The sequence below is a fragment of the Microtus ochrogaster genome, linkage group LG5 (genome assembly GCF_000317375.1).
Source record: "Microtus ochrogaster isolate Prairie Vole_2 linkage group LG5, MicOch1.0, whole genome shotgun sequence".
Lineage (NCBI taxonomy): Eukaryota > Metazoa > Chordata > Mammalia > Rodentia > Cricetidae > Microtus > Microtus ochrogaster.
The window spans coordinates 19,149,849-19,160,677 of NC_022031.1; the positions used below are offsets into that span (position 1 = coordinate 19,149,849).

At 38.2% G+C, this 10,829-nt stretch overlaps 1 protein-coding gene across 1 annotated transcript in view; it reads left to right on the plus strand.

Annotated features, from left to right (window-relative positions):
- LOC101986976 (25-hydroxycholesterol 7-alpha-hydroxylase) overlaps positions 1–10,829 on the plus strand; it is a 170,168-nt gene that overhangs the window by 123,687 nt on the left and 35,652 nt on the right. Inside the window, exon 2 of the mRNA XM_026786728.1 lies at positions 5,150–5,286. Coding sequence (XP_026642529.1) covers positions 5,150–5,286 — 137 coding nt within the window. The remainder of the gene's footprint in view (positions 1–5,149; positions 5,287–10,829) is intronic.

Sequence of the window (10,829 nt, forward strand, 5' to 3'; positions counted from 1 at the left end):
ATGCTGTATTTGGATTTTTCTCCAGTATTTACTTTCAGAGAACTTGGACTTGATGTTTTACATAGATCTTAAGATGTACCCAAGCACCTATGGAAGAAATCTCAGGTGCTGATGAAATTGTGTGTGCAAAGAATTTGGATTGGATCTTTGAGGACACCTAAAAATCCCAAGTGAATATGATTGCCATATCGTTTTATTACCTTAAATACTAATTTGAGAGTGTATGAAATATTAAAATGAGATAAAGAAAGAGTAGATACCGTAGGCTTCTAAACTTCATACAACACATCAGGCCCAGGTTTAGGCCAGCCTTAAGATTGGATTAGCCACAAGTGGTACTGAGCATCCTGTGTCCTCACTCAGTAGAGAGCACCGAATAATTCATTTTCAAAGTCATGGAGCACGAGTAGGACAAACAGCAGTAGTTGCCCTGTGCCATGTGTCACCAGGCCTTTCTGTACCAATATAGTGATGGCTCTCTTCCTTACATAGTTTTTACAATTATCACAATAAAGATAGATTGTTATTTGTTTTGGATGGGTTGTAAGCTGAACAAGTCCTATTTTCTGCCCGTAACTGTGTACAGTTGTGACATAGTGCTTAATATTCTTAAATTTACTCCTGCCAAAATAGATACAGCTGTAAGAAATAATGGCCCGGCCATGTCTGCAACAATAAAATGGTGTTCTAATGTGGCTTTGTAATACGGAACACAACTAATATTCCCTTGGATTTCTGCATCCCATCCTCTCCCCTGTTTAAGCGCTGCCATGAAGAATACAACTTTTGGTTGAATGACAGCATAGAAGATGACATTAGTTGTTTTAAATTAGAATATGACAAAAGGCCTTACTAAATCGTATTCACAAAGCAACATTAAACCAGACACAGTAAAAGGAGATCAAGGGAATGAGTTGAGCTAGTATTTTGAAACAGGATGCTGTGAACTAGAATGCTTAAAACCTTCAAAGGATCCTGGTCCAGTTGTGTAACAAATTCTACCCTGAGGGTCCCGCTCTATTCATATGAGCGCTCTCTTTTCCAATACTTTGGGTAGACCTGGCTGGGGAGATGCTTCAGTGGGTGAAGTGTCTGTCCAATCAATATGAGCCCTGAGTTTGGAACTCCAGCACCCATGCAAAAAGCTGGGTGTGGTGACTTGTGTCTGTAACCCCAGAACAGAGTGAAAAGCTGGATTCTAGACAATAATGAGTTAACCATGAGTTGGTTCTTCAGTCCCATAATCCCAATACAGAGATTCAGAAGTATAGGTAAAAGCATACTAGAGTTCAAGGCCAGCCTGGGTAATGCCATGTCTCAAAACATGTATTCTTTTGTTTCAATTTTCTTATTAATTAAATTTATTCATTTATTTGTATTCTGATCACAGTTCACCTCCCTCCTCTCTTCCCATTTCCTCCCCCTGCCTCCTCACTGCCCTCCCCCTAATCCATTCCTTCTCCTTTTCTGTTCAGAAAGAGGCAGATTTCTCATTGATATCAACAAAGCATGGCATATCAAATTGAGATGGGGACAGATATGATCCTATTCATAAGCAACCCCAAAAATTCTACCAGGGAACTCCGACAGCTGATAAACACCTTCAGTGACATAGCTGAAGATTAACTTAAAAAAAATCAGTAACCCTCTTACATATAAATGTTAAATTTACTTAGAAAGAAAATAAGAGTGTCAGCACTCTTCATAATAGCCAAAAATAATATAAACTCTCTTTGGGGTAAGTCTAACTAAGCAAATGAAAGAGCTTTATGACCAGAACTTCAAGTCTTTGATGAAAGAAATTGGAGAAGATATCAGAAGATCTCCTGTGCTCATGGATCGGTAGGATTAGCATGGTAAAAATGGATATCTTAACAAAAGCAATCTTCCATGTAATCCCCACCAAAATTCTAATATAATTCTTTACAGACCTTGAAAGAATAATACTCAACTTCATATTAAAAAACAAAAAAACCCCAGGATAGCTAAAGCAATTATGTAAAAATCGAACATTTTTTAAAAAAAAAAATTAAAAGAAAGAGAATAGGAAAAAGGTATGAAGAATAAGATCCAAGGTTTTTTTCTACAACATGGCTTGTTTCCACATGTCTGTGCAGATATACTTAAATACTGCCATGTCTGCTATATTAGTAATAAAATAAACTGTCTTTCAAATAGAGAATGCAAAATCTTCTTTTGATTTCTTTTGCAACTGAGTTTTTATTTTGAACCCCCCCCACACACACATACACGATGGCAAGATCTGCTGCTTATATTTTGTTTAAGTCTACTGTGTTGGTATGTGGGAAGTGAAGACATCTGATAAGGTTAATACAGCTGCATTAAAGCCCTTGATGAGATGATGATAATCTTGACCTTTGATTAAATCTGAGCTAGTAATATTTATGATTGATCACAAGCATGAAGCACGTAGTATCACAGATGGATCAGAGAATTGAAGTCCTTCTGGATATTTGTTTTGATCCCTTCAAGGATAAAAAAAAGGATCATTTATTTTGTCTTATTTTTATCTTAAATCAGATTGTATTTACTAGATAAATAGATAAATGACTGGAAGAAATTTTGCAATACAAGTTTGCTAATGTCAGAGATCAAAAAACAAGAAACTTTTAATTCATAGTATTTTAAGGAATGTTTCACATGCTTAAAATTACTTAATTAGTAATATTTAACAAACAATCTTAACTGTAGTCATTATTTTAAAAAAAATTCTTCATAAAATGGTAACAAAATACAAAACTCAGGAAAATTATACCGAGGTTTTGAGGGTTTCTTTTTCTTTGTGTGGTGCCAGGAATCAAACTGAGAGTCTCATTCGAACAAAGTAAGCAAGCACTTCACCTCCAAGATCTCCCACGTGCTCTGCACCGGCATCTTTATTGTTCTCAATAGCATAGCAGATTTTTCAAGCTAATTCACTGTCATTCTTCTGATTATGTAATTCCAGCCCGATTGACAGCTGATAACAAAGAGCTTCATGTTGGCAGCTAAATTCTGTGACATTTGACACCCGGAGCACAGCAAGAGCTCTCGGGTTTGCAGTAGACTGTGTTCACTGCATGTGTCTGTCAGTGCAGCCAGAGCTCTTCATTGCTGATATATATATATATATTAATTGGGTTCATGGATTGACTGATTTTCCTGGGTGGTTGAAAATACATTTGTGGGGCTGTAGAGTTTACAGAATGTTCTTAACCTTTAGGCAAATGTCTTCACATCTGAGACCTGAGATTCTTTGGCCACGAAAACAAGGGAACACACTAAAGCCTTCAAGGGGACATCTGGTTCTAAACTCTTTGATCAACCAGATGAATGGAAAACAAACACATTGGATAATGTGGCTTGTTCATTCTAAAGAGCATACCTCCTTTCAATGCGCAAAATTCACTAAAGTGTTTTTTGAAAACCTTCAAGTTCCATGTGCACCATTACCCTAAAGCTTTAACATACATAAATACAATTAAGTCTTAATAAGATGTAATGAACTCTTACCCTAAATTTGTAGATTTAAGTGCTTCTGCATACAGTTGGGAGGTAAATGACCTAGTCCACGTAACTGAACACCCCATGCTACTAAGAAATGAAATATGGAAGTCTATGAAATTGAATAATCAGCAATTGAAATGCATGGTTTATAAGCAGTTTAATTCTATCTTATATTAGGTCTATTACATAGCAGTTTGGTATATTAGTTTGTTTTCTGTTGCTGTGATAGCACGCTAACCTAAAAGCAGCTTGGGTGAAAAGGGCTTATTTATTTGGCTTAAAATCCCTTGCAACAGTCCACCATTCAGAGGTATTGGGGCAGGAATTCAGCCTGAAACTGAAGCAGAGACCATAGTGATGGGGAAACTATCAACCAATCACACTAGTTAGGGTGTGGCTACCTGTAGCCTAGGTAACAAAACTGGTAGGACACAGGTGCGCTGTCTCTCTGCGCAGTGCCTGCCGGACCGATTGGATTTCTGACCTCCCACTCTTGTAGCGTGAGTTTCCCCTTTTCAACTATTAAAAAAATAACTGTTATTCTTGAGCTGGTCTGGTTATTTACCTTACCGACCTAATTCGTCAACACCATGGCTTTCTCTCTGTCTCTGTCTCTCTTTCATCTATCGGTCTTTCTCCTCTTTCCTTTCTTCCTCTCCCTCTTTCTGGCTAGGACCAATTGTCTTACAATTTCCAAGATCGCCTACCTATGGGAAACAGCTCGCAGTGGGCTAGGCTATCTCCCATTACTTTGCAAACATGAAAATATCCCACAGACATGCTCACAGGCTAATCTGGTGGAGGAATCTTCTCGGTTGATGTTTCCTCTTCCCAAGTGTGTCAAGTTGACAACCAAGATCAGCCATCACACTTGGCAAGTACATAGCCAACAACCACAAATGTTAGTTAACACTAAGTTGGGTGGTTGCTAAAGAGAAAGATCAAAGATTAAAGACATTTGAGCTCTCTCAGAAGACCCCAATTCAATTTCCAGGACCTACATGGTGACTCACAACTGTCTTTAATTCTACTTCCAGGGTATCCAATGCTATCTTTTGTCCTCCTTGGTCACTTGGTACACAAATATACAGGTGGGCAAAACTTCCCATATACATACAATAAAATTGTAAAAATAAAATAACCAAGTTTAGTTCTTACTAGATTAAGTAGGTAACATTTACAGCATGAATTGCAAAAGACAAAAGGAAAATCAGACAATTAACTTTTTTTTTTCAGCGTTGTACCAAACTGACACTTTTGCAAAATACATTCTACAAATCGATTTGGTTACCTACTGATCCTCTTAGCCACAGACCCTTTAGGTGTATAGTGATAGAAAACTGGACATATGATAAATCCATCAGACTGTGACTTAGCTAGCTGTCAAGCAGCGGTGGAATCCTTCTAAGAAAAATGGTATCAAAAGTTGATCAACAAAAGCAAGGAACTGCAGTACCTACCCAATATCCACAGAAACCGAAAGCCCTATAAGCCCATGTCTATGACAACTCATGAACCAAGGAAGTCCTAAACTGAGAGAGCCTGTGCAGTGCTTGTGTTTTTATTTAGACTGGATACATAACCTGCATGTATTAAAACGTGGGTGATTTCATTTTTTCTTTGATTTCTTTTCTTTTCATAGGCGACCTGGTGAACCTCCCCTGATAAAAGGCTGGCTTCCTTATCTCGGCATTACTCTGAAGCTCCAAAAGGACCCGTTAGCTTTCATAAAGACTCTGCAAAGGAAATACGGCGACACTTTCACTGTTCTGATTTCAGGTGGGACACTTTGCGTGTGGCTTCCACTCTTGCTGACTCTTTAGGGCCTCACATTTCCTCACGGGCAACATGTGCAACATTCATCTAGCCTTGTCGAGCAAAAACAAAAGAATGGCTCGCGGGAGTGCAGTGATCGTCATGCATACAACCTGGTTACAGGCTCCTCCACTACTTCCTAAAGAAAGATTCCTTTCTCCTGGTCTGACTTGTCAATTTGTTTTGGGTCAGCTTGGGTTATTTGGCAAGAGTTTGATGAAAAGAGCTAGGATGTGTTTTGAATGAAGGATTTCTTCACAGAGCGGCGTTAGGAGTGTAAGGAAGCTCGGCAGACAGTTCAGAATTGCCATACCTACTCTCCCTTGGTCTCAGACTCCCAGCTACGACATTTCATACGGCACTTCATTCCAACGGATGGGCTGATGTGGTACACTAATTCACAACTCTAAACATCTGAATTCTCCACATAATCATTTCTTTTCTCTGGCCTTGCAAGCACTAGTCTGGAGAAATTTTTCTGCATTTAAACTGCTCATTTCAGTTAAGACTTTCAAAATGCTTTAAATACAAAACACGTACCTGTTCCTGTGACTCTCCTTGTTACATCACAAGTCCTCATTCCTATTATTTCTTCACTTGGAATCTTTGTCCTTAACTTGGAGCCATATTATATGTCTCCTGCTTGCGCTTTAGTTTCAATAGTCTCTCTCCCTCCCGTCCTCCCTCCCTCCCTCTTCTTTCTTTCCTTCCCTTTTTTCTTCTTCCTTCCCTTCCTTCTGTTATTTCCTACTTCTCTCCCACCCTCTCTTTCCTTGGTCCTCTCCCCTCTCTCCTTGTCTCCATCCTTCCATCCTTCTGTGTCCAACTCTATCTCCTAGATATTTTTAGAAAGCTACCTGCATTTGCTGTCTCTAGCAACTTATCTTCTAGAGTTCCCCTAATGGAACCCAGTTATCTTCTCTTATTCATGGTCAAGTTTATCCTAAATATTCTGTCTTGGTGACTTACTGATCTCTGCTTTCTCCTTGAAGCATCCAGTTGCTTCCAACTGTCTTGAAACTGACCCTTCAGCTTCCTCTATTGACTCTGAGTGTCCTTATTGTACCGTATGTATGAATGTCTTTCTATATCAGTACATCTCTTTTAAGTTTTCCAATTTTGTGGAGTACAGGTTTTCGAAATGTGACCTGATGATTCTCTGGATTTCCTCCACGTCTGTTGTTATTTTTCCTTTCATTTCTAATTTTGTTAATTTGGATATTCTCTCACTGCCTTTTGGTTAAATTTGGATAAAGGTTTGTCTATTTTGTTGATTTTTTTCTCAACGAACCAACTCCTTGTCTCATTGATTCTATGTATTGTTTTCTTTGCTTCTATTTTGTTGATTTCAGCTCTCAATTTGATTATTTCCTGCCATCTAGTTCTCTTGGGTGAATTTGCTTCTTTCTGTTCTAAAGTTTTGAAATGTTTTGTTAATTCACTAGTGTGGGATTTTTTTTTCCGGCTTCTTTATGTAGGCATTTAGTGTTATGAACTTTTCTCTTAACACTGCCTTCATTGTGTCCCATAAATTTGGGTATGTTGTGTGGTCATTTTCATTGAATTTTAGAAAGTGTTTAATTTCTCCCTTTATTTCTTTCTTGACCCATTGATGATTCAGGTGAGCATTGTTTAATTTCCATGTGTGTGTTGGCTTTCTGGAATTAGTGTTGCTGTTGAATTCTAGTTTTAAGCCATGGTGATCTGATAAGCTACATGGGGTTACTCCATTTTTGTATCTGTTGAGGTTTTATTCTACTCCTAAAGGACTAGTGCTACCTTCTGCTTGTAATGACTTCACTGAAGATCAGACACAACCTTCCATAAACATTTGAGTAATAAAAGGACAACTTGATTAACCATCCAGGAGGTTAGTTTTAATTCACCCATGAACAGGCAAGATTACTTTTTGTTATAATTTACTCTTTCTCCTGACAGCTGACAGATCTCTTCCAATGACAATTGCACAAACTGCAATTTCAAAAAAAAAAAAGGAAATGAAAGCAGCCATGCATCTTAGAAAGACTTTTAGCATTTCATATGATTTTCCCGAGACCCCTATCCAGTCCACTCCCATCCCTTCTTGTTAACTGCCTTGTGCTTACAGTCCCATTAATATGCCTCCTTGCTGGAACATTCCTGCACACATCCATACCTTTGTGCCTCTGTCCTTCCTTTTGCGCTTCTTTCTGCTAGAGCTCTTCTCTCACCTGACCTTTGATCCCCATTGCACATCACTTTCTCTTCAGATCCTTTCCTGTCCAAATCATCCAACATTAGGAACCCCATCACTAGGGCCCAGGTATCTACAGTGCCTCTGCTCGGTGTAATTCAGACAGCCAGGCTTTACCACGTACTCACCTGTCCATCTCTGTCTTTTTCTGTTAGTGACTCTCTTCCTGTTTAGCCCAGAGCTCAGTGCTGATTTAATCACAATAAATGTTTGATGGGGGAAATTCCTAACATCTTAAAACTGATGAAATTCTATTAGGTAGACAAAGAGGATGCAGCCAGTGCTTCCTTTCTAGTTGCACTTGAAGCTAAACTAAAGCTGCAAACAAAGTCTTCTTTTTAAATAATTTCTAATACGGAACCTCAAATTTCCAATGAGCAGTACAAAAATTATTATAACTTCTAGATTTTTCTTTTTAAGAACTTATGAGAAGGTTGCCCAAAATGATTCAACAAAAACATGTAGACTGGATAGTTTTATTCAGCATCTCGGAAATTTAGGCAAGAGAGTCTTGAGTTAGAGGTCAGCCAACAACATCCTGTAAAAAAAAAAAAAAAAAAAAAAAAAAGAAAAAAAAAAAAAACCTTTATTTTATAAAGACAGAAGCCTGAGAAAATAGGTCAGTTGGTAAAGTGCTTGCTGCATAGTGCTATGTACTTAAAATCCCAATACTGGGAAGGAAGAGACAAAGGGATTAATGGATTCCCTGTCCGGTTAGCAGACACCAGGCAGCCAGCCATAGGTTCTGGTGAGAGAAGCTCTCTTCAAAAAAAAAAATGGGTAGCGAGGAACAACTGTGGTTAACCTCTGTTGTTTACAAGCATACATGAATACATATGCACACACAAACACATACATACACACAAACCTAACAAACAAAAGCAATCAATCCGTGCTCACTTGTGATATCTGAACCGTAAATTCTAAGAAGTCTCACACTGACTTAAATATTGCCTGCCTAAATAATTTAGCCATCATTATGCTTTTGAACTCTGTAATAAACAGCCACCATGGAATAAGCTTAGCTGCCTGTCCCCAGCCCCCGTCAGTTTGAATATAACTTATTGAAAAGGTCTGTGAATACACAGTTTTGATGATCAGTTTGTGATAGAGCTCATTTAAAAAATGAAGGACAAAGTCATCCACCCTTGTCCCTGATGTGTGTGCTTCTTGCAGGGCACGCAAATGACTGTCATCCCCAAAAGTCTCATAGGACACAATTGTCACCTTAATAAAGAAATTGAAAGGTACAGCTTACTATGAGAAACCTCATAAATTCAAAAACCTGCACCAGAAAATAGTTTTCTAATTGATTTTGTGTGTTAGTGCAATGGAATCATTTTCCTTAAATGTCACCCCAGAGAAGCTCTACTGTACATCAGTGTCAACTGCTAGAGAAATCTCCCTAATAAAGGGGACTGAGTACACACGGTGTTCTCTCTCAGCAGATAAAACACTGACTGCCCATTCAGCTCCCAACTGATGCTTCCATAGTGACGTTCAGCCCAAAATCTGATGGAGAATTGCCTGCACGAGGAGATTGAAACCTTATAATTTTAGAAAATTAATTTAAAATCAGCTTTTTTTCATATTCCATAGACTGAGCAACTGACTTGAATTCCCAGGCCTATGTCGATGTGGTATCAAATTTGACGTCTAAACAGCAAAACTCATTTATTATCTAAAAGCCAGACTTATTGTGTGTAAGACTTCAAGGTGATTAGGTATATGTTCAAAAATACATTTATCAAACTATTTTGAATTATGTAGCATTAACTTCCCAAGGAAATAATATAAAGAAAGCAAATAAGAGTATTGGGTTGGCAAAGCACTGATGGGTTATCTAAGAATTCTGGGACTAATAGTAGCAGTCTGTTACATAAAAGGGAAGAAAAATGAAATAATTGGCAAGGAAGATATTAAAATGGTTGGCCTAATTTCAAACTTAATGGGCAGAAAAAATTATTTTATACTGTATCTTTTCAGGCATAGGCCTCATTTTGACATTTACGTTTTAGACAAATGCAAGCACTGAAATTCTTAAAAATCAATATTTTACATCTACTTCTGACAGCGTTCTCTTCTCTTTTGAAAACATGGCAAAGGGTATTGTTTCTACACTCGGATCCCTGTGAACTAGGCTGCATGCCTGGTGACACTTGGCATTCATTTACAGAAAATCACGCTGAACCAACTCTAATTTCTCTCCGAGCGTTCATAGCCTTCAAGATAACTTTTCAGAAAAATTCCTTTGTTAGAAAATTTAAATTCATTTTATAAATGTATATGTATTTTCCTAACTGTCTGATTACGGAACACAAAGAAACTCTGATTTTGCATCTCACATTAGCAGATGGTGGACAGATGGTTTAAATTAATATTAATTTTGGAAAACTTAGCTTAAATTGTTTATACTGAAGATTAAAAGTTGGAAAGCCAGCTTAAATCTCCAGGGTTATTGGTACTTCCAACTTGAAAAGTAAAATCAGAAAACCAAAATGTCCAGGTCTAAAGTAATCCACATCTTCCTGAAGGAAGGTAAAAGGCAAGAAACAATGTCTTGATGGGGAAGAAAACTAAAATTGAAATGAAGAAGAAAAGGTGCAGATGCTAGAGAGAAAAGTTACTTTGATTTTCTTGGGGGATGGTCCTTTAAAAGAATTACTGCAAACACAAGAATAAGAACCTGATTTTGGATCCCTTGCACCAACATAAAAGGCAGGGATGGAGGAGTGTGTCCGTAAGTGTGTGGGGACAAGCGGGTTCCCTGGAGCTCACTAGCCAGCCAGTCTAGCTGAATTGATGAGTTTCGGGTCCAGTCAGAGATCTTGTCTCAAAAGCTAACATAGAGAGTGGTTGAGGAAGGCGACTGGTGTCTGCTTCTGTGCTCCATGTACACATGTCCTTGCACATACACATGCACACACACAACCCGAGACTAACAACTGGTTTTTGAATAAATGTATTAACAGGGACCTGGTTCAAAGGGTAAAAGTGGTAGGCAGAGAAACATTATTGAGTTGGATACCCATTTCTACGTAAGAATCTGGTTACAGCTGTGTACATCTGTAATTTCAACATTCTAACACACACACACACACACACACACACACTGGGAGGTAAACAAAAGAAAATTGCCTGGAAGCTCATTGGCCAATCAGCCTTGGGTACATAGCACAATAACAGAAGAAACAAGGTGAAAGGTGAAAACCAACTTCCAAAAGTTGTCCTCTGACGTTCACAGGCACACTGTGACACGTGCACACACACAGCA